At 40.3% G+C, this 23,944-nt stretch overlaps 3 protein-coding genes and 1 pseudogene across 8 annotated transcripts; all 4 read left to right on the top strand.

Moving 5' to 3' along the window:
* The first annotated feature begins 271 nt into the window (after positions 1 to 271).
* On the top strand, positions 272 to 5,808 carry LOC121772465 (translation initiation factor IF-2, chloroplastic-like). The gene is made up of 12 exons (XM_042169580.1): positions 272 to 1,907; positions 1,991 to 2,023; positions 2,245 to 2,358; positions 2,508 to 2,657; positions 2,743 to 2,841; positions 3,184 to 3,246; positions 3,452 to 3,607; positions 3,684 to 3,749; positions 4,005 to 4,241; positions 4,347 to 4,622; positions 5,054 to 5,242; positions 5,329 to 5,808. The coding sequence occupies exons 1-12, from the start codon at positions 528 to 530 to the stop codon at positions 5,488 to 5,490; spliced, it is 2,925 nt and encodes a 974-aa protein (XP_042025514.1). The 5' UTR covers positions 272 to 527; the 3' UTR covers positions 5,491 to 5,808.
* A 1,070-nt stretch (positions 5,809 to 6,878) lies between these two features.
* Positions 6,879 to 11,981, top strand: LOC121772481 (kinesin-like protein KIN-14Q). 3 transcript variants are annotated; one of them, XM_042169608.1, is made up of 18 exons: positions 6,879 to 7,152; positions 7,247 to 7,303; positions 7,446 to 7,736; positions 7,827 to 7,894; positions 7,977 to 8,034; positions 8,130 to 8,197; positions 8,279 to 8,486; positions 8,570 to 8,646; positions 8,721 to 8,820; positions 8,914 to 9,012; positions 9,089 to 9,265; positions 9,360 to 9,645; positions 9,769 to 9,930; positions 10,023 to 10,238; positions 10,327 to 10,364; positions 10,472 to 10,638; positions 10,756 to 10,881; positions 10,955 to 11,981. In XM_042169608.1, exons 1-18 carry the CDS (start codon positions 7,071 to 7,073, stop codon positions 11,780 to 11,782), a joined length of 3,108 nt encoding a protein of 1,035 aa, XP_042025542.1. In that variant the 5' UTR covers positions 6,879 to 7,070; the 3' UTR covers positions 11,783 to 11,981. The 3 variants fall into 3 exon arrangements, with proteins under 3 accessions (XP_042025542.1, XP_042025543.1, XP_042025544.1); XM_042169609.1 differs by having other exon boundaries at positions 8,282 to 8,486; XM_042169610.1 differs by having other exon boundaries at positions 7,455 to 7,736.
* A 1,977-nt stretch (positions 11,982 to 13,958) lies between these two features.
* On the top strand, positions 13,959 to 18,976 carry LOC121771859 (annotated as a pseudogene).
* A 374-nt stretch (positions 18,977 to 19,350) lies between these two features.
* On the top strand, positions 19,351 to 23,910 carry LOC121770662 (protein NARROW LEAF 1-like). Of its 4 annotated transcripts, none has more exons than XM_042167424.1 (6): positions 19,351 to 19,580; positions 20,293 to 20,898; positions 21,161 to 21,304; positions 21,526 to 21,766; positions 22,221 to 22,721; positions 23,244 to 23,910. In XM_042167424.1, the coding sequence occupies exons 2-6, from the start codon at positions 20,410 to 20,412 to the stop codon at positions 23,663 to 23,665; spliced, it is 1,797 nt and encodes a 598-aa protein (XP_042023358.1). In that variant the 5' UTR covers positions 19,351 to 19,580; positions 20,293 to 20,409; the 3' UTR covers positions 23,666 to 23,910. The 4 variants fall into 4 exon arrangements, with proteins under 4 accessions (XP_042023358.1, XP_042023360.1, XP_042023359.1 ...); XM_042167426.1 differs by having other exon boundaries at positions 19,351 to 19,575; XM_042167425.1 differs by having other exon boundaries at positions 19,351 to 19,569.
* Positions 23,911 to 23,944: the final 34 nt, after the last annotated feature.

The raw sequence follows: 23,944 nt of genomic DNA on the forward strand, positions 1-23,944 counted from the left end.
TAATAATTTTGTAGTGCTTGATTAACATACTTTTAGTTTTAAAAAACATTAAAAAAATCACACATTTAATTTTTTTAAATCAATGATTCGTTATGTGATCTTAAATGCTGAAGTAGAAAGTTAAGTTCTTCATTTCCATAGATTTATTATTAAAACGATTGTGATGCTTAATTCCAATAAATTTTTTTCTATAATTTTTACCTACAATTTTCTTTATTATAAATATAAATGAAACTAGAAAAATAATTAGTTGATTAATTAATTAAGGATATCCAAAACCCATTGCCATCTCCACTAAAACAGAGGATTGTCCCCAAATTTGCCCCTGAATTTTTGCCAGTTTTTCTATCAAATCGTTGCTAGAAAAGTGATCTGGGGATTCACAACAGCTGCATAATCTTCGATTCTCATACAATCAGTAGCTCAAATTATGAATTGCTAAGAAACTGCAGTAATGGAGTGGCGAATTGTTGAATTTCGGTTTCGATACGGAAATTAGAGGTAGGGTTTATGTATAAACTTGAACAATGACTTCTTTACCTTCTTCGCTGAATTTGGGCTCAAGTGTGAGTGCGACGGTTTCATTTTGCAATTTCGATAGTTGTGTGTGTTTGATTAGGAGGGTTCCTTTTCGTCGAAATGGGGGTGTTTTCGCGGCAAGTAATTACATTGCGGAACATGGGAGTTCGATATCTGTTGATTCTACATACAGAGGTAGTAAAGACAACGATGCTGGTTCATTTCTTATAGGAGCTCCCAAGCCAGTTTTGAAATCAGGGTCCAATGTTGATCCCCTTTTAAGCATGGCCTGGGATGAGAATAGCCGTGGGGGGGATTCGGATGGTGAGACGATTATTGATAAGGAGAAGGAGAGAAGTAGAGCGATTGAGTCGCTAGGCGAGGTGTTGGAGAAGGTGGAGAAGCTGGAAACTGGTAAGAAGGTTATTTTATGTGGTGAGAGACCTCCAGCAGATGAGAGAGCTGAGCAAAAGAAGGTGATGCCGATTAAATCAGGGAGTCGCAAGTCTAAGACGATGAAGAGTGTTTGGAGGAAGGGTGACCTGGTGGCTTCTGTGGAAAAAGTTAGGCAGGTTCCTCGTGTGGATGGAGGAGGTTCGACTGGCTCAAGAACTGTTGCTCGGGTTAGACCCTCTCAGCCACCTCAGAAAGTAGAACCCAAGTTAGAGACAAGGCCGTCTGGTGCTGCTCCTCCGGTCAGAAGACCTGTAATCTTGAAAAAGTCACCTGTTGGCGGTCGGAGTGATTTTATATCTGAATCTAAACAGCGGAAGCCATTACTCATTGACAAATTTGCTGCTAAGAAGCCTGTGGTTGATCCTCTGATTGCTCAGGCGGTCTTTGCCCCTCCAAAGCCGAGGAGGAACCTGACAGCTTCCAAGTTTAAAGATGATTATAGAAAGAAGGGAGGACCTCGTAGAAGTATGGGTTTTGGAAAAGATGATATTCGTGATGATGATACGTCCGAACTTAATGTTTCCATTCCTGGTGCTGCTGCTGCTCGTAAAGGTAGAAAATGGAGTAAAGCAAGTCGGAGGGCTGCTAGGCTCCAGGCAGCCAGAGATGCTGCGCCCGTTCGGGTGGAAATAATGGAAGTTGGTGAAGATGGAATGTTGATTGAAGAGCTGGCGGAGAATTTGGCCATCAGTGAAGGGGAAATTCTTGGGTATTTTTATGCGAAGGGAATAAGGCCAGATGGCGTGCAAAAGTTGAGCAAAGATATGGTGAAGATGGTATGTAACGAGTATAAGGTGGAAGTCATTCATACTGTCCCTGTCAGGGTGGAGGAAATGGCAAAAAAGAAAGAAATTCTTGACGAAGATGATTTAGATAAACTAAAAAATAGACCTCCTGTAGTGACTATAATGGGGCATGTTGATCATGGCAAGGTTAAGTAATTTGTTGATTGTTAGTTTGATAAACTGTGTGATTCCTTGCTAGCTCCAACTGACATATTTGTTTCCTTGCACAGACGACACTTTTGGATTATACAAGGAAAAGTAAGGTATGAATTCTATTAATCTACATAACTTGAAATGCTTTTGGGTAAAATCTTTTTTCATTGGGGTATCTCTCCGACTATTACCGCAGGCTACCTACTAGTTAACCATACTGATTTTAATACATTGCTGTGTATAGACTATTGGGCCACATTACAATTATTAACTTAGATCTCATTCATAACATGTAGCTCGAAGGAATTTACCTATACTTCTATATATTTAGGTTGCAGCAGCTGAAGCTGGTGGGATTACACAAGGAATTGGAGCTTATAAGGTTCAAATTCCAATTGATGGGAAGACTCAAACATGTGTGTTTCTCGATACTCCTGGACATGAGGTAAAGCTCGTTAGATTATTTTACTCCTTTACAATACTTTAACAAGATTATCTAAAGTGATTTCAGAAATCATTGTTCGTTGGTAAAAGTTAAATTTTGATCATTGAGTCGTTGTGAAAGCTGCATCTTGATTGTTGAACATCTTCCAGGCATTTGGAGCAATGAGGGCACGTGGAGCCAGAGTGACAGACATTGCTGTCATTGTGGTTGCAGCTGATGATGGGCTCCAACCTCAAACACATGAGGCAATTTCTCATGCCAAGGCAGCTGGGGTGCAAATTGTTGTAGCTATAAACAAGGTATCTTGAAATTTATAGTATTTTTCAATTCTGATGTTACGTTCTGTTTCGATGGATCTCTAATTTCTTTGTCTACTCAATGTAGATAGATAAGGACGGAGCTAATCCAGACCGAGTTGTGCAAGATCTTTCTTCGGTCGGCCTGATGCCTGAAGAATGGGGTGGTGATATACCAATGGTTAAGGTGACAAAACTTTAACTTGATTTTGCAGTTTTAAGAGAAAAGTAGTACTCCCTCCGTCCCAAGGTAGTTGGGGCATATCTTTTGGGCACGAGATTTAAGAAATTGATTTGTTAAACGTTAAAGTGGAAAGAGGAAAGTAAGAGAGGCAAAAAAGTAAGAGAGATGAAGAGAGACGAAAGTAATAGAGGGAATAAAATTTTACCAAAAAAGGAAATGACTCAACTACCTTGGGACAAACAAAAAAGGAATGCAACTCAACTACCTTGGGACGGAGGGAGTACTTGATTTCATACTTTTAGGGTTCTCATGGTGCTAGAGTTCTCATGGAATGTTCTGTAACAGATAAGTGCTCTAAAAGGGGAGAATGTTGATGAATTGCTTGAAACAATCATGCTTGTTGCTGAGGTAACTTCCAATTATACAGATTATTAGTAATTTAGTATGACTATATACACAGTTGGCATAATTTCACTTGTTCACTTTTAAGGGCTAAAGGTGTGAGGTTCAACTCGGTGAAAATATTGTCAATTTTGTTTGTAGTTGTTTATGCTTTGTTAATTTGTTATGTCTAAGTTAATTCTCAGTTTCTGCATCTATTTTGTATATCAAGTTGCAAGAATTGAAGGCAAATCCACATAAAAATGCTAAAGGAACAGCCATTGAAGCTGGTCTTGATAAATCCAAAGGGCCTGTAGCTACTGTCATTGTGCAAAATGGAACACTCAAAAAAGGGGACATAGTAGTTTGTGGTGAAGCATTCGGAAAGGTTTGTTTATGAAAGATCTTTTGTGCTTTCTTCATTTATCGCTTATTCTGAAAGATTCCTTCTTTGCGAATGTCAGGTGCGGGCTCTATTTGATGATAGCGGAAAGCAAGTCGATGAAGCAGGACCCTCTATTCCTGTTCAGGTAAATTAATGGTTAGATATGTTAGTATTTAGCTATTTTCACAACCCCATATTGTAAGATGTAATAATCTATTATACATTCAATGTTCTTGCTAGTTATATTAGGAAACCATATGTAGTTGATTGCACTAGAATAAAAAACAAATTTAGTGGACTCACGACTCTTTGCTCCAATTTAGTTTTCACAAACTCTCCTTTCTCTTTCTGAACCTATATGGAGTATAACTTACTATAATACTCCACAACACTTTCGCAGGTAATAGGGTTGAATAATGTTCCTTCAGCTGGTGATGAGTTTGATGTTGTTGGCTCCCTTGCCGTTGCTCGAGAAAAGGCAGAGTCACGAGCAGAGTGTTTGAGAAATGAACGTATAACAGAAAAAGCAGGGGATGGAAAAGTTACACTTTCTTCTTTTGCTTCTGCCGTTTCAGCAGGAAAAAGTGCTGGATTAGATTTGCACCAACTCAATATCATCCTGAAGGTTGATGTTCAGGTATGCGTATGCCTTAAGACCTTCGGCACGTAGTAAAAGATATGGAGTTGTTAGATGATATGGTCAGCTTCATCTGGTATTAAAACTATCTTAAATGATGGCTAGGGATCCATAGAGGCTGTCAGACAAGCCCTGCAGGTGCTTCCTCAAGACAACATTACTCTCAAGTTCCTACTGCAAGCAACCGGGGATGTGAGTACGAGTGATGTTGACCTTGCTGTGGCTAGCAAAGCTATTATGTTTGGATTCAATGTCAAAGCACCTGGCTCAGTGAAGAAGTATGCGGATAACAAAAACGTTGAAGTTCGGCTTTACAAAGTTATCTATGAACTCATTGATGATGTGCGGAAAGCGATGGAGGGACTCTTGGACTCTGTTGAGGTAAATCATTTTTCATTTAATGTTATTGTGGCTGTTAGTGATCCTATTTTCATTAAGACTGAAAAACTCTACATTTTATGAGTCTGCTTTAATGGGGTTCCAAGCGCTTATAGCAGGTATCTTGTGAGATTTGATCTTTCTTTAAGTAGCCTTTTGTTAGACATTTCCTACTGTTCACAAACCTACACGGTTGAACTGGAATTTAATTGTGGGAAAAATTATCTTGATATGACTGAGATCTTCAGTTCTTTCCTCCCTCTTTAATTTTTTTAATAAATACATAAGCTCGACTGGATGGCACACAAAAAGAAGCAGCCTAGTTGAGTAGACAGGCCGAGGTTGAAGAAGATTCGACTGAAAGTCTGCATTAATAATGTTGCTACTAATGTTATCAATGATTAAGAAATTAAAGTTTGTGTTTTCTTTGGCAGGAACAACTGCCAATAGGTTCTGCAGAAGTAAGAGCTGTATTTAGTTATGGCAGCGGCCGTGTTGCTGGATGCATGGTGACTGAGGGAAAAGTCGTTAAAGACTGTGGAATACGTGTCCTGAGGAAAGGAAAAGAAGTTCACGTTGGCGTTCTTGGTTCCTTGAAACGGGTCAAGGAGATGGTGAAAGAGGTCATTTTCATAATCCTTTTAGGCACAATCTCAGCTCTAGACTTTGAGTGCGCTTCTCACAGGTGTTCCCTCTGTAAATTTCACAGGTGAATGCGGGGCTTGAATGTGGAGTCGGAACTGAGGACTTCAAGGATTGGGAGGTTGGGGACACGGTTGAGGCCTTCAATACAGTGCAAAAGAGAAGAACACTCGAAGAAGCATCCGCCTCAATGTCAGCTGCATTAGAAGATGTCAGAATACAGCTTTAGTGAAGGCATCACATAATACAAAATTTTGAAGCTTAGTAGCATTCCCCTCACAATGGCTCGAGGAATTTGACTCGTGCGTGGTGCAAACCAGTCTACTTGTGCCTGCATATAATGCCGTTGCTACTGTAAATAATTAGGTACGTCGCGATCGATCTTTCCTTCTTTAGTTTTTTTTGTTTAGGGGTCAGGTTTTATGTTGAGAAAACATCAGAAATTACATGTTATAGATGCACTTGGAAAAAAAAGAAAATGAGCTAATCTATTTTATTGTAACATGAAACTATATTTCCATAGTGGTTCTAAAAATATTTTTTGTAACTCTTTAAGGTGTTTTGGATTTGATTGGGGTTTATATTACATTTCCATGTTCCTTCAAGAAATTCTCCAAACAATGTGCTTTAATTTTTTTTCAAAATACAAATCACCAATTTACCCCATGATCGTGATGACTCGAAGCTGATCTATTAATTATTTAATTGTAAGATTAAAGTGAAAAATATTACAGTATATCATGTCTCATGTGGTCATGGTTATTCGAACTTTTAACTCATCAGTTAAAGATGTAACATATTGCTAATTAAATTGGCTATCATCATCTCAATGCCTTAAAAATTTGGCATCCAATGCCCCTAGCTTTGTGATACCAAACAAGTAAAATATCAAATTAAAATGAATTATGCTTAAAATAAACCTAGTATGAATAGAATAGCATGTCATAGCACACATTGCCATGGATGTACCAAAATCCAATCCCTTGGATAGTTGGATAGGTCAACTATCTTTGATGTAAGAATAAAAATGATCTTTGATTAAGAATAAAAATACCATGACATCATTTTATCAAATTTAATAATAATTTTAATTATAAAATTTAAAAATTTATAGTTTTATTTTCTAGTTCCAAAAGTTATTAAATTGATAAAAAACGAATAAAAAGCTACTATAATTTAGATGGAAATTATTTCTTTATTTTAATGTGACAACAAATGCAAAAACACAAACTCAAAGTACAATTTGTTTTAATAACAATTGAAAATACGGATTCATTTCAATGTTTATGATCAAAAGTTTTCGTGTTCGAATACAACGTAACACCTCATTCAAATAAAATGATACAATAACAAAAAAACTATTTCCACCGTATCATTTGGTTTCCTCTCATTTCAAGAATTTTCACTGATTTAATCGGAAGAAAATAAATAACTAATATGATCACGATACACTAATTTAATTTAGGAAAATCTCAAATTTACTGCAAAAGGTAAAAGATCTACTAAACATAATTGATATTCACATAATTAACTTTCTATATAAAAACAAATATTACGATTTTGCCCGCTTCAAATATTCAAATTTGAAAATCTTCATCACAACGGCACAACGAAATTAACTGTCTCTCTCTCTCTCTTCTCACTCACTGAGCCTCTGAAGAGAGTAGTGATTTTTACCAAAAGCAATATAATCTCACTTTTTTCATCTTTTTTCCTCTTGAAACCGAACGATTGTAATAAGTGCTCTTTTAATTTTTGATTTAGTTTTTGGTGGTTTTCAAATCTGAAAAGGAGACCGGTCCTTTATCAATGGGAGATTTTGAATGGAATGACCCACTTCTTATAACTGACGTTTCTTCCCTTCAACATCCGCATCAAAGTCAAACTCATTGTGAGTTTATCCACTACTCAATTTACTTCATAGAAATGTCAAATTTTCAAAGCCCTAACAGTTTGTTAACCCATTCGGTTTTCCCAAATTTCAGGCGAATCGCCGATTTCGATGGACATCGCGGATGAATCTAGCCCGGCCAAGTTTGACGGTAATGTGATCGAATTCATTTGTTTTCAGCATCGCATTTGTCATTTAGTTAATGTTTCGATTGTTTCTTTTACTTTTTGAATTTCAAGAAATTCTCATCTTGAATGGAAAATTTCGAGTATTTGAACATGTGCTAATTTTAGGCCATTCAGCATTGGGGTTTTCATTGGCGTCGCCTGATTTAGTATGCGTTGGATCGCCTGATTTCACTAACCAAAGATATGAGGAATCACCTGAGTGTATGTTGGGTGAAAGAGTTGATGTCTCTTTAGAAAATGGGATTAAGGGTTCTGAAATGAGGGATTCCTTTGAGGGCAAAGTTGCAAAGATGGATGATTTGTTAGCTGAGGCTTCTTTCGAGCTCGCCACTGCTCCATTAGTCGAAGAGGATTTGTCGAATAATGTGGGATCTACAAGGAGTGTCAAGTTTGAAGGTGAGTTGCATTTCTACAAGGAGTATGTCGAGTTCAACATATTTGACGTTTTCTCATTGATGATTGTATACATTTCTTTGTTGATTTCAGGTCTCGATGGGGTTGGACTATCTGGAGAAGTCGAGTTTCAGTGCTTGCCTCCTAGCAAACCGATTAATGTATCTTCTTAATTTCACAAATCTAGTTAGATGTTGGTTAGTTAAGCTCGGGCCAGCCTGACTAATGTTGTATACTTTGTAGGAGGAAGAGAATTGTCCCACTGAGGGAGAAATTATTGGGCTTCAAGTGGAACATGAAGGTAGGTCGGCTGCATTTCCACAAGGGAGTATGTTGAGTTCATCAGCTTTGATGTTTTCTGACCGATGATTGTATACATTGCTTTGTTGATTTCAGGTCTCGATGGGGTTGAACTATCTGGAGAAGTCGAGTTTCAGTGCTTGCCTGCTCGAAAATCGCTTAATGTATCTTCTTAATTTCATAAATTAAGTTAAACATTTGTTAGTTAAGCTCAGGTTACAGATTTGACTGACTAAATTTTGTAGAAGGAAGCAAATTGCTCCACTGAGGGAGAAATTGTTGGGCCTGGAGTGGAACATGAATTACAGAAGGAGCTCTCGGACACTAAGAAGGTTTTGGAGGAGCTGAAGAGGGAATACAATCTCAAGAGTAGAGAATGCCAAGAAGCTTGGAATTCTTTAAAAGAACTTCAAAATGAGCTTATGCGAAAATCAATGCATGTTGGATCATTGGGTGAGGAAGTCATTTTAGTCACGTTAATCATGTTTCCATTGATGATCAGTTCTTGCACTTTGTGCTGACTTTTCATTCTCTAGCTTTTGCAATTGAGGGCCAAGTCAAAGAAAAAGGCAAATGGTTTTCATCACTACGAGATTTGACAAGAAAATTGAAGGTATTGTTAGATTTTAATGTCATTCCAGTTTAGCTGGGGCACGTTTTTATTGATTTTGGGTCTGATAATGACAGATTCTGAAGATGGAGCATATCACGCTTTCAGAAGAGGCGTCTCTCTTCAAGCAGTACGTTGTGGAGATGGAGGGTGTCAGATCCACTCTGCTATCTACATGTACTCTATTATACACTATTTCAACTATCTATCTTAAAATCATCTGCTTAAATGCTTATATTTAGTTTTATATGTATGTATAATGATTGACAGTGAGTACACAAGTACAACTACACGAAGATATAAAAACTAAGTTCCTCCAAACGGTCAAGGAAAGGAAAGAACTCTACAACAAAGTTTTGTCACTGAAAGGTAAGGGATAAAATCATTCTTGAATCTTGATTTCTACATTTGAATGTGAAGAACCTTGATAAATAACTTTGCACAGGAAACATTAGAGTATTTTGCCGCTGTCGTCCTATGAATTCCAACGAGATTGATGGAGGAGCTTCAGTGGCAGTCGACTTTGAGGCTGCAAGGGATGGGGAAATAACTGTTAAATCAAACGGGGTATCTAAAAAGACCTTTAAGTTTGATGCTGTCTTCAGTCCAGAAGCTGACCAAAGTAATTGCCCTCAGAACCATGCTTTTCCGTTGATAACAATTTATTTATATAGCCATTCTCTTACATCACTTTCCACTTTGCTTCTTGAGTGCAGCTCATGTTTTTGAGGAGACAGCCCCACTAGCAACTTCAGTTCTCGATGGATATAACGTTTGTATATTTGCTTATGGACAAACTGGAACTGGCAAGACTTTTACTATGGAGGGAACGAATGAAGCACGGGGAGTTAACTTCAGAACTCTCGAGGAGCTATTTCACATCATGGAGGAACGAAAGAGCACATTCCGATATGAAGTATCAGTGAGTGTGTTGGAGGTTTATAATGAGCAGATAAGGGATTTGCTAGTTTCGGATTCACAGCCTGCAGCGACTTCAAAGAGGTAGATCTTTCATAGATCCTCGGGCATCATGCATTACTCCATTTGTTTAGTGCAACACATAGTCTGTGATATGCTTTAATTTATACCGTTATTAATATTCCATTTGAATTGGCATAAATGCAGGCTTGAGATAAAACAAGTAGGCGAGGGAGGACATCATGTTCCGGGATTAGTTGAAGCACGCGTGAAAAATGTGAGTGAGGTCTGGGAAGTCCTTCGGACGGGTAGTAACGGGAGGGCAGTTGGATCAACCAATGCAAATGAGCACAGCAGCCGATCACACTGGTTTGTATTTCTGTGCACCTTATTCCATTGTATATCTTTGTCACTATCAGAAAGGTACATCAATGCTGAAATGATGTATTTCTTGGATACAGCATGCACTGTGTGATGGTGAAGGGCGAGAACATACTAAACGGAGAATGCACAAGAAGCAAGCTTTGGCTGGTTGACTTAGCAGGGAGCGAGAGAATAGCCAAGACAGAAGTGCAGGGAGAAAGACTGAAAGAAACTCAAAACATTAATAGATCACTTTCTGCGCTTGGAGATGTGATATCTTCTCTTGCAACTAGAAGTTCGCACATCCCATTTAGGTACAGAAATTTTAGTCACTTAGTCATTGCAATGTGAGATTCCATTCGCTGTAATTTTGCTAAGTTTTTTGCTTTTAATTTGGTGTAGGAATTCCAAACTCACCCACTTGCTCCAAGACTCTTTAGGTATGAAGCAAAATTCATTCGTGCATCTTTCTTTAGCACTTTAATGTCCCTATTCGCATGATAAATAATTGCATAGGTGCTGTAGTTTCTAACTTCTTGAATTGCAGGAGGGGACTCCAAGACCTTGATGTTTGTGCAGATCAGTCCCAACGAAAACGACCTAACTGAGACCCTTTGCTCTCTAAATTTTGCTAGTAGAGTTCGCGGAATCGAGTTAGGTCCTGCAAAGAAGCAAATGGACAACAAGACTGAGCTATTCAAATACAAACAAATGGTAATAGTAGCAACTGCAATATGCAATTCCTCTTTTCGAACAGCATAGTTCATGTTTCCTTCTCATTTGTGATATCTGGCAAAGTGTGTTTACATATTAGAAGTTTTTTGTTTGAAGGCTGAGAAACTCAAACTAGACATGAAGGCAAAGGATTTGCAAGTTTGGAAATTGGAGGACACCAACTATGGTCTCAAGGTAAAGATAAAAGAGAGAGATATGAAAACCCGAAACCTTCAAGAAAAGGTATGTTTATATTCTTGATGCACATTCTCTCTCAGCACACATTTAGTATAGTTACTGAACAAAATAATATCAGATCAAAGAATTGGAATCACAATTGATGGTGGAGAGGAAGTTAGCAAGACAGCATGTGGACTCCAAAATTGTAGAGCAGCTGCAGCGACAAGAAATGAAACAACAGCACGAGGAACACCGGTCTGAACTAGGGAAATTTCATCCTCTTACAACTATAGTGCAGGGAGCCAAATCTCAAGTGGAAAGCAAAGATCAAACAAATGTTTCTCTTTCTGCTGAAGAAGATGATGACTTCTCATTCTATCCCATTCCCATGGATGGAACTGCTAGGAACGAAGTAATGGATAAAGAAAACATCCCTGAGATGGCTCAACAACTACGCCCTCAAAAGCAAACGGGCAGAGCGTCTGCCTGTCCAACTGTTCAGAAGGTTTATGCCACACCAAGTCTACGTCGCTACTCCCTCATTCCTCAGCCAACTTTACCAGGAACACCTAAGCCACCACCTACCTCGTTTCTGCCACTGACTCCAGTTCAGGTCAATAAGGCCGAATATGGGGCTGATCTGGCGGGCTTTCCAGAGCAAATACCTTGTGAAAGTTCAAAAGATCAAAGAAACAGAATCAAGAAACTTAATAGTGCACTAAGGAAAAGCCTCCACAAGAAAATCAACACAAAGGGTCCAATGCAGCCGCCCCTTCGTAGGATTGGTGTTAATGTTGGTATGGAGAAGGTCAGAGTCTCGATCGGGGGGCGAGGGAAAATGGGCCAAAGGGTGCTTCTTGGGAATGCTAGAAGAGCAGTAAAAGATGTTCAGCAGAAGCAAAGCCACATAGAGAAAGAAAGAGGGTGGAATATTGGAACAACCTCAGCTAGGACTCTTCTTTAGTGGTTTGAGCTCTTCATGTTTCATGTATTTATCAAGTTAATGCATAGGGATTTCCCCTTTTTTTTCAGTTTCTTTTTTCGATTTTTTTATTGATGATGCTTATCATCTCAGGCAGTGTTTATTTGTTTGATGAGAGTAGATTAGATTTGCTAGTGTACATAAACAAATGAAACTAGATTGAATCTTGTTTTTTTATCAATCATTGTGGCATTTGTATCATCATTGGCAATGTTGTTATATCATTCATATATTTCATCTAATTCGTAATATCTTACTAGTATTTGGTAAGTATGAACCAAAAATCTAAAAATATTATATGGATTTGTGTGATTCTATATGTCACCTCACAAGTTGGTATATAATGTAGTAGTACATTATAAATTAACAAATACTAGTAATTAGGAAAGTATTAGATGATTAAGTACTCATTTAAGTATTACCCTTAGATTAAGTACTCATCTGTAGCATATGGTTTCCCGTTTCAACTAACACATGGCATAGTTGCATACATAAGTAGTTTTATTTTTTATTATTTGCTTCTTTATATATTTCACAATAAATGATTAATGGTTTCTCTTATATAAATAAAGTCCGTAAGCTAAAGAAGCATTAAATTCCTGTCACTCATGGCATTCGGTCAGCAGACATATTCATGCGATGACAAACGAAATTTATTAATTAAAAATTTTATTCGAGTATACGTATTCTATTATATACCAATGTGCAAATTTGTTACTATTAGCTTACAAATTTACACCTACTTTTTTTTTGTTTTTCTAGTTAACACCTACTATGAAGAAGAAACTTAACATTAAGATGAAATGAACATCTTAGTTAAAGATTATTCGATTTTAGCATCATTTGTCACAAACCAATTCCTCAAATTTTATTGTAATGTGACATTCTGTTTTGATAATACACGTATTCCATATGTAATAATGCCATTCAACTTAAAATATATTATCATAGACCGTGTAAGTGATAGATGTTGTGAATAATTCACAATCACACTTTGCAAAAATGACAAACATGACAATAATCAATGGTGAAGTGAAGGACTAAACTAAAAGTTGAGATTGAGATTTACTTATATTCTTTATTTCTCATCCATTGTTGGAGATCATCTTCGTCTAATTATTCAAGATTGAGATTTACTTATATTTTTTTTATCATCCATTGTTGGAGATCGGTGAAGTGAAAGATAAAAGTTGAGATGAGAAAGCATTATCACGTGCCAACTGCATGCAGCCTAAAATTATTATTTCTACCATTTTCATTATTTTAATGGATGTATAGTAATGATGCATTATATTAAGTTGACCGGTGCTACACCAAATAATTGATGAATTATTCAGGGAATAAAAACCCCAACCCTTATTTTATACTACTAATTTATACAACTATGTATATTTCCTTTAGTACTCGTGAATTGGAGTGTAATAATTCACGATAAAAATGCAGCTTAAACAAGTAAAATTCAATGAAAATGAATACTATATAATAATCAAATATGGTAGTGGTGCTTGGTTTACCAATTACCGCATCGGCTGAGATAGTAAGTGAGAAGTGTATAAAATGAGTGATATGGGATTGCGTGGACATGGTGTGGGGCCCGGCTTACACGAGCCGATTAATTGAACCCTAAACTCATTTTCTGTAACAAGATTATTTAAATACTAATAGGAAACTTTTTTAAATTATTTAATCTTTGAATCCACCTCCTGCAACAAGATTTGATGCAATAAGGGTACGGGACAAAGTCTGGGAAATCTATAAATGATAAATCGATAGTCAGTAAATTGTTGACGAACAAGCATACATGAAGCCCATAACTAATATGGAATTGAAGTCAAATTCATGTCACATATCATAATATGTTATTTCATATCAATTTATTGGTGTTTTTTGAATCGAAATGGTGAAGTACAGTTCATTGTATATGGTCGCTCTCCATATTTATTTTCGTCAGATAGTAAGATTTTCTTTTGGTTTTGTCGGAATCTTTTATGTCCAAAAAAAGTTTGTAGGGATTGAAGGAAAAAATAAAGTAAGGGAATCCACACATCATATCTCATATAGTGGAATAAGTGAAGTTAATGCTCATATAAGATCTTATTAAAGAGGAGAGTGGGATGCATGTGTGTTGATATATATAATTAACTCAAAAGTTTGGCACATTGTTATTAAGACTTACTACTCCTATTACATAAGTACGTGTCTACATATGAACTAAAAATCATCTCAAAATATGACATTCATGAGTTTTGCCCTAAATTTGTTATCCTAATTACCAGTGTGAAATTACTATTTTGAACTTTTGAACAAACATGAACTTCTTAGTTCAACAAATTAGTGCATACTTTTTTATTTAGAGTATCACATCACAAACTAATGCACACATGATACAAATATGTTTATGTTGTACTATCACACTTTTTTCACTTATTTACAACTTTAGCATACATGACCCATAATCTATAAAGATTTGTTATGGATAGCCTCAATGGATCACGAATAACACAGATTTAGGTAAGGTTATTTAGGGGTTGAGCGACCTCACCGCTGGTTGGCCTATATGGATCGTAAATCCACCAAATTCAACCTTTAAAGTCACTATTGAAATTATTCAATTCTTTTTTCACCCGTCATCCATTCCCAACAATGACCACCGTGCATCATATATGTCTTTCGATGTCGGTAACAACCTTTTCCATCGAAGTGGGACTCACAAGTTACATTCTCCCAAATCCATCATTGAATAGAACTCCATCATGTCTCGTAAACACACACTACACTCTCTTCATCCATTAACTAAACATGCATTTCTAACACACTTTGAAGATCAAGACAAAATGTGACCAACGTAGTTGCATGAACCTAACACGTCATCAACATTAATTTTATGTTCTCCCTCTGTCTGTCTGTCTCTCTCCACCTACATGTATAAAAGAGTAACAACGCATGCACTCCACAACCAAATCCAATCAATGGATCAAAACGACCCAATCTACTCCTTAACAGATTCCGACCTCGACCTCAGCTTCACCTCCACCACCACCACCACCCTCTCCGCCCGCTCCAGCTTCAACGAATCCCGCCTCTCCCCCGCCCCCACCGCCAGTGGCGGATCTAGGGGGGGCAGGAGGGGGCGGTCGCCCCCTCCGTGCGACTATTTTTCCCTTATCGGGATGTAAATTTACCATGTCCGCCCCCTCCGTTTGCCTCCGGCGTCGCCCCGAACAATAAAAAAATAGCCATGTCCGCACTAAACCAAGCTAATACTATATATTCCGCCCCCTCCATTTCCGGATCCTGGATCCGCCACTGCCCACCGCACTCACCACAACCCCAACTGGACCGCCATCACCTCCACCGCCGCCCTCTCCCCCTCCGGCTCCCTCCACCTCCGCGATCTCAATCTCCTCCGCCTCGTCGGCTCCGGAAACCTCGGCCGCGTCTTCCACTGCCGCCTCCGCGGCCACGACCAATCCAATTTCTCCCTCAAAGTCGTCGACCGTGAAACCCTAACCCCAAAAAACTCGCAGACGTCGAAACGGAGGCGCGAATCCTCTCCTCCCTCGACCACCCCTTCCTCCCCACGCTGTACGCACGTGTGGAGGCCTCGCACTACACGTGCCTCCTCATCGATTTCTGCCCCAACGGCAACCTGCATTCTTTACTCCGCCGCCAGACCCGACGCCGCCTGCCGCTTCAGTCCGTCAGATTCTTCGCCGTCGAGTACCTCCACGCGCAGGGGATCGTCTACCGCGATCTCAAGCCGGAGAACATCCTCCTCCGCGAAGACGGCCACGTCATGCTCTCCGATTTCGATCTCTCCTTCCACTCCGAGTCTCCGACGTTTCCCCAACCCTAGATCGGCACCGCAACATCGTCTCCTCATCCCCTTCCTGCTTCGGTAACCGCCGATCGGAAACACAGATCACGGAATTCTCAGCTGAACCGACCGCGGCGTTCTCGCGATCGCGGGTCGGAACTCACGAGTACCTAGCGCCGGAGCTCGTCGGCGGCGAGGGACATGGCAGCGGAGTCGATTGGTGAGCGCTTGGAATCCTGATCTACGAGCTTCTGTATGGAACGACGCCGTTTAAGGGAGGGAGCAAGGAGAGTGTTGGATATTTTATACACAAAATATAGGAGCACTCGGCAAGGATGAATTATTAAGGATAAGTATTGATAGGTTTCTCACAAAAGGATTGCAAAATACACAAACAAAAGTGCTTCAGCACTACACAAATCTTTTCTCTCTTTCTAACTATGAGCTACGACTATTTTCTCTCTATTCTCACTCACTTCATTTTTTTCTCTTGATAGATATTATAATGAACTACAACTATCCTATTTATATCCTATTTATAGATTTCAAAGATAATAAAGTAGTCAACTATATGTGGCTAACTATAATACATATACATGCTAAGTCACCTCCTCATAATCATTCTTGAAGACAAATTTACTTAGCTATGAAGAGATTAGAGATTGATCACTCATTCCACCGCCAGGTGACGTAGAGAGACTGTAGCCTTCTCATAAGCCATGAAGAAATTACAAAATTTCATCAACTAAGATGAGGTGGTGATTCACCTACTTATCATTTCCACCAAGCCATTTCTTAATATTGAAGCAATTGAGTTTAATAACTCAACAGAGAGCACGCTTCGGAATATTGCGTCGGAGGAAAAGGTGAGGTTTCCGGTGGCTGAGGAGGAGGAGGACGGCGGCGGGATGGCGGAGGCGTGGGATTTGATTGAGAAGCTGCTGGTGAAGGATCCGACGTGGAGGCTAAGGTGCGCCAAGGGTGCGATGGAGATAAAGTGCCACGTGTCTTTTAGCGGGATAAAGTGGCCGTTGATCAGGACGTACCGGTCGCCGGAGGTGCAGGGGATGGTGGTGGAGCGGGGTCGGAGCAGGGCGGGTGTGGGGGGAGCGCCGCCGCGGGGGCGGCGGTGCATTTGGAAGAGGCTAACGGATTTTGCGAGGATTAAGAGCATCCACAATAGGAATAGCCCAGCAATAGCCCAGCCATAGCCTAGCCACAAACTCCTCCTGCCACATCATCAACACTAAAAATCCTCCTACCACATCATAGATAGCCCAGCAATAGCCTAGCCACATCATAAATAGCCCAGCCACATCAATAGCCACATCACTAATAACAATTATATAAAAATGAAATAATTAACAATCACACAATATACGGAATTTAATTTACGAGACATATACGGGAAACATTAATAATACTATTAAAAATTTAAAAAGTACAATAATTTAAAAAAAGTACAATAATTTTAAAAAATTACAATAATTAACAAAAAAGTACAATAATTCACTCCTCTGGTCCGTCGTCGTCTCCTCCGTCGTTGTCGGCACCATCGCATCCGCCTCCGTCGCCGCCGCCGTCTCTACTCCCGGCGGCTTCCCTCCGTGCCGCCTCCAAATCCTCTTGCATGCTCAGGAGCAATGTTTGAAGCAAACTCTTCTCCACGGGGTCCACCGCCGCCCGCCATTCGGCCATCGTCTTGACCATCTGAGCGCGCGTTTGTTGACGCGCGAAGAATTTGAGATCCGTTGTGGATTGGCCAAGGGGGGATGCCGACTGGACCTCCTGGGAACCCTCGGCGACCCCCCTCGCCTCCCGTTGAGCCCGCCTGTGCCCAACCGGGCGAGTTCGGCGAGCGAACGAACGAGGGGTCGGGACCTCCTGGGCCGTCTCGGGGAGGTCGTGGGAACCACCGCTGCTGCCGCTGAAATCACCGGTATAGTTTAGTCGTTGCTTCCAGCCAGCGTCGACACCTACTCAGAACTTCTCGGAGTCGTTCAGCACAAGATAGCAGTTCCAGTAGGTGAAGTCCTTATACACCCCCTTCAGGGGGAAGGCTTTCTCCGCTATCATCCTGCAGTCTTCCTCCGTTTGGCCACTGCTCATCATGCGGAGGGCGTTGGTGTACAAGCCCGAAAATCGGGAGACCGCAGCCCTGATTCGGTCCCACCCCTTCCGACAATCCTCCCCGGTGCATCGCCTCCCCTCCGGGCAAAACCTCTGGTAGGCTGCTGCTATCTTGCCCCACAAGTTGACGATCCTCTGGTTGTTCGAAACGAGAGGATCGTCGCAAACACTCACCAACGCCTTGGACAGCGCGACGTTCTCCGCATCCGTCCACCTCCTCCGTACCGAGCTGTCGTCCTCACCCGGCTGCGAGGACTCGCCGACCCTCTTCCCCTTGTTTTTCTTCTTTGGGGCGCCACGACCCCGCCCTGCGCCCCCCGTTTGAACGGGAGCATCCGGAACACCGAGAAGATCTAACCCCAATTCATCGAAGGAGAAAGTGTCAAATTGGGGCAACGACTGCGCCTCCGTTGGGGTCGATGTGTGCGACGAACCAGTAGAAAAACTAAAACTGGGGCGATAGACGTCCCCCGACGTCCCCTGTGTCGCCGGGGATCCCCCCGTCATCCACTGCGTCGCCGGTGCCCCCCCGGCGTCCCTTGCGTCGCCTGTACCCCCGGGCATCATCTGCATCCCGGGTGCCCACCCCGACATCATCTGGGCACTGGGTGCCCACCCCGGAATCGCCGGAAACCCCCCGTCGGACTCCCCTCGGCTGGCATCCCGGGCATCATCTGCTGCCACGGGTACATGTTGTAGTATGGTGGCATCTGACTCCATCCACTTCCCACGGGGACCGGGGGAGTTTGACCTTGAGACCCGCTACTCCCTGAAGTAGGCTCGTTGTTGAGATCCATTTACCGTTGTTGATCTTGTACAGAAATTTAGATAGAGAGAGTACTCGTTAAAACAAGTGGTGCGAATGAAAACGACGTGCAAGACGCGTATATATAGTGTTTCGGAAAAAAAAAATCGCGCTAGGCGGTGCGCTAGGCGATCCGGACGCTGCAATAGCGCCGAGCGGATCGCCCAGCGCACCGCCTAGCGCCACGGAACCGCCGAGCGCTAGGCGGTTTTTAAATCCGGTAACCGCTAGGCGGTTGCAATAGATCGCCTAGCGCACCGCCTAGCGCCGGCGCTCGGCTAAGCGGTGCGCTAGGCGCTATTGTGGATGCTCTAAGGGGTCGTCTATGTATAGGTTGAACTCTATTCATAATTATTACTCTTATGTTAATCAAAAGATATACGGTTTTTGGTTGATTAAGATATTGTGTGAATATTTGTTGTAAACTAATTTGTAGATGTCAATGAGCAACAAAAGTTTTCAAATAACATGAGATTTTCGTCGTTCAGTATGAAATCTATGTGTATATTTGATTCAAATTCTTGGAGATTATGAAACGATTGAATACAATACATTTTTATGTCTATGTCTATTTATCAATTATCGTATCCAAAAGCTAACCCAAGCTGAAGTAAACTTGATCAATAAAAAATAACCCAACGAAACTCAAAAGTGACATACAGATGCAGTACATATTTTTATGAGTGGGCAATTTTGTTATTCTCAGTTTAACCCCAGAGTTTATGGAATTAACATATTTGACCCGTAGCCTACTTTACTGAAGCCTCCTCACACCTAAGTCCCAAATTCGTGATTAACTGCAAAACTCTGCATTCTTATGTCACTTTCCCAAAATCAGCACTCGCCAACCTCAACCTCCGCATTTCGCTCGTCTGCTCATGCCACCGGCCAACGTACGCCGGCGATCGTTTGTTTTTGAAGCTTTCGGCGAGCGGCATGAAGAGGAGCTGAATATCTCAACGAGCTATTGACGCCGCTCTCCTCCCCGCCTGTCTCATCGTCAGCTATCCACAATCGGTATTAGTACGGTTGAAATCCTCTCTTTTCCTCCATTACGTTTCTGTTACTATTCTAGGCGGTGGCTGTGGTGTCAGTTAGTGATTCAACCAGAAACGAGTCTGCAAAATACGTTAAAGTGCGAAAGTTTGATGAATTTTGTACGTTTGTTAGCCTTCGATCGAGTGTGTGTGTGATTAGAAGGTATGGTGATTTCAGATTTTTAGTGCGGATCGAGGAAATCGATGGTACATGAAAAGGAATTTATTCAGGCTAAGCGCACCGAAGATGCTAAGTATTACTACTATTTAGGAATAAATGTCAACTAGGTGAGAATCAAGTAGTTGATCAAGCATTTTCTGTTGGGAAAATAGATATAAGAAGAGAATGAATCTTACTCATCACTTCATTTCAAGTAGTCATGGATATGTCGTAAATGTATATGTTGATTTACGAGCATTTTCATTGAAGGTTGTCAGTTTCTGTGTTCCGTTCCTTGATTTATATATGTATGTCAGTTTCTGTGTTCCGTTCCTTGATTTATATATGTATGATAACCGTATTATACACTAGAGTATATAAGCAAATGAATGTATAGAAATACAATCCAATGAATATGGTATAATCATTATTTGTGCTTACTTATGATGCCAGCTTCTTTTTGGATAATATCATTTGAAGAATTTGCTTTACAGCTACTTGTGGTTGTATTGCTTTTTTTGTCTGATAATCATTTACTTTCAGGTGCATTGATGTACAACGAAGACCAACTATTGTGGTTTGCTAGAACAAGCACAGTTTTCCTTATATTGGCCTTCTGACTTCATAAAGCCGAATCATCTCTCTGAAGTATACCTACAGATGGACCAAGGAAGGTCACAGTCTAGAACCCGAGGCTCAGGCTCTACACCGTCGGATGAATCATCTTTGGATCTTGAAAAGTACAGTTGCAATCATTCCTTCCGCACTTCACTAAGCCCGTCATCGCTTCAACCTCATGCAACAGGGGGGCAACATTGTGAGAGTAGTGCCGCATACTTTTCGTGGCCGTGTCGAATAAAAGATGAGGCTGAAGAGAGGGCAAACTATTTTGCTAACCTACAGAAAACGGTCTTACCTGAAAGTATTGGACCATTTCCGGAAGGCCAGCGGGCACATACGTTACTGGAGCTCATGACAATTAGGGCTTTTCACAGCAAAATTCTGCGCTGCTATAGTCTTGGCACAGCAATTGGCTTCCGTATTCGACGCGGTGTTTTGACCAATATACCAGCTATACTAGTCTTTGTATCAAGGAAAGTTCACAAGCAATGGCTTACGCCACTCCAGTGTCTGCCAACTGCTTTGGAGGTAAGAGAAAATGCTTATGTTTTGGGATCCGAACCTTCAATTTGTTGAAAATGACTGCTTCAATTTTTTCTCATTTTCTAGAAATAAAGAGATTTGAGTATAATGTTAGATCTAAAGTTTTGCATTCCTTTCTATATTTTATTTTTATTTAGTTTGAAGGATCAGCATGCTTGAAATAGTAAGAGTAGATGCCCGGTGAAGGGTTACTTTCTGAGTGTTAACTCAAATTCTTGATATTTAAATGATACTTTTCTCTCTTCAGGGACCAGGGGGCATCTGGTGTGATGTGGATGTGGTGGAATTTTCTTATTTTGGTGCACCGGAGCCTTCTCCTAAAGAACAATTATATACTGATATTGTTGATGATCTGCGTGGCAGTGATCCCTGTATTGGTTCTGGCTCTCAGGTACACAAACTTTCTTACAAATTTAAGAGTGATTTATAACTCTCAGGAAAGGAGGGTGGGAGCATTGAGTTTGGATATCAAGGAACATACTTTCGAAGTTCCACCAACACAAAAAATTCTTGTGATTGTTAACTTTTGGGTTTGGACAATGTTAAATTGATCTTTCATATTATTCTTAGTTCTTACCACTAATGCTGCATCACCACAATTGCCACTGCCAGGTTGCAAACCAGGAGACATATGGAACCTTAGGTGCTATTGTGAGGAGTCAAACAGGCAGTAGACAAGTTGGTTTTCTCACGAATCGCCATGTTGCAGTTGATCTAGATTATCCAAATCAGAAGATGTTTCATCCTTTACCACCAACCCTTGGACCTGGGGTTTATCTTGGTGCAGTTGAGAGAGCAACTTCTTTCATCAGAGATGATTTATGGTTTGGGATATTTGCTGGCATTAATCCAGGTTAAATATTTTGTTATGTATTTTGCTGGATCAGATCCCATTCAGTTGGAAGAATAGATACAATATATGATTAATTAGAAAAAAAGTAGTTTACATAATACAAAGTTAAATGTGTTATTAATCAATCAAGTCACTGAACTGATAAAATTATTTACTTCAAATAATAGTAATTAAATGTAAAAAGATAGATTTCTTTTGAAAGGAATTTAAGTAGTAGATTCTACATTTTAAGACCTAGCAGCATTTGAATGAGATGGAGCCGAATGTTTTAAATATGGATGTTGGATCCATAATTCCACTTGCTGCTGCTGTTTGATGGGATTATATTGATGCCTTGTTGGTGTTTCCCTCTCCTTTCTTCCATTTACCGCCAGAACTTAATCACCCCTTATAATTTGGGTTATTATTTATAACCTCTAAGTTAACTGAATGACGCAATTCTGAATTTATGCAGAGACATTTGTAAGAGCAGATGGTGCCTTTATACCGTTCACAGATGATTTTGACATGAGCTCTGTAACTACATCTGTGAAAGGCATAGGAGAGATTGGAAATGTCAAAACCATTGACTTACAGTCCACAATTGATAGTCTTGTAGGAAAGCAAGTAACGAAGGTTGGAAGAAGTTCTGGTTTGACTACTGGAACTGTATTGGCATATGCTCTCGAGTATAATGATGAAAAAGGAATATGTTTTCTAACTGATTTTCTAGTTGTTGGTGAGAACCAGCAAACATTTGATCTTGAAGGGGATAGTGGGAGTCTCATCATAATGAAGGGTGAAAATGGTGAGAAAGCACGACCAATCGGGATAATCTGGGGTGGAACTGCCAATAGGGGCCGTCTTAAGCTAAAAGTAGGTCAACCTCCAGAAAACTGGACAAGTGGTGTTGATCTTGGGCGCCTTTTAAATTTCCTGGAACTTGATCTGATCACTGCTGATGAAGCACTAAGAGGTTGGTATTGTTTTGTTTGAACGTTTTAATGCAACTCCTTTTACTTCACTTGCGAAACTAAAAAAGTATATATTCAATATTTCCATCTTTACATCAGGACTTCATTGTTCTATGACATACTTTGTATATTCAAATTGTCTTGATGCTGGAGCGCGCTTTAAAAATTGAGATTCAGCTTGTTGAGCTTGTATAGTTGGGCTCAAACTTGAGCTCAGGGGCAATGGTTTCCTTGTGCTTGGTTTATTCATGTTCAGCAGAATTTAGCTTGAGCTTGAATTTGAGATTAACTATGCTGACAAGATATGACATTTCTGTGAAATTTTGATCTATAATATAGCTAACCATTGCTAGTATGTTTGTCTGATTAATATACACGCGGATTTCATGATTATTGTTAAGTTGAATATGCTCTAGCTACTAAACTTCATATGTTAATTTGATAGGGAACAAAATTATTGACTGTTGAAAATGTCAGTGATTTAATGGTATCTTAAATCTTTTATTGTCTTTGCATCTCTACAGTTGCAGTTCAAGAACAAAGAGCTGCTTCCATGACAGTGGTTGGTTCAACCGCAGGGGACTCGTCGCCTCCTGAAGTAATGCTCCCCAAGGACAAATCTGAGCCTCTTGGTCTCCACATCCAACACATCCCCTTGGAGGATTGTGCAGTCGGGCCAGATATAAATTCGTCCCCCAAAGAAAGCAGTGTATTTGATTTGGAAGATGGGGTGAACACAGGTCTTAATTTCGAGCATCAATTCATACCCAGCTACAACAGGAAGCCCGCTATGCATCATGATGATCGACAAGATAGAGTGGAGTTTGAGAATCTGTCTGCCTTGAGAAACGCCTGTGATCAGGACCTAAATTTTTCTTTGCAGCTGGTCGAGAACGAGCCCAAGAGAAGGAAATCCGAGCCTGCACCTGCATCTGGGACGAAGTAACCTAAGTGGTTGCTTCTTTTTTATGATTGATGATTGTCCCAGTTTCTTGGTGGTGTTTTTGGGCCTTACGAGTAACCTCTCACTCTGACATTGTTTTACCGAGGCTACCAGCTGGTTTTTAATTCAAATTGTAAAATGATGAAATTGAATTTTGGTACTAACTTTAACATTTGTGTATGTTTTGGTTGAAAGGGCTTGCCCGAGGGCCTATTAATCTATCTGATGAAGTGTAGCTTGGTTGGTAAGATGTGTATACACCAATCAATAATAGTATCTATT

This window comes from Salvia splendens, chromosome 16 (assembly GCF_004379255.2).
Source record: "Salvia splendens isolate huo1 chromosome 16, SspV2, whole genome shotgun sequence".
In the NCBI taxonomy this organism is placed as follows: Eukaryota; Viridiplantae; Streptophyta; class Magnoliopsida; order Lamiales; family Lamiaceae; genus Salvia; species Salvia splendens.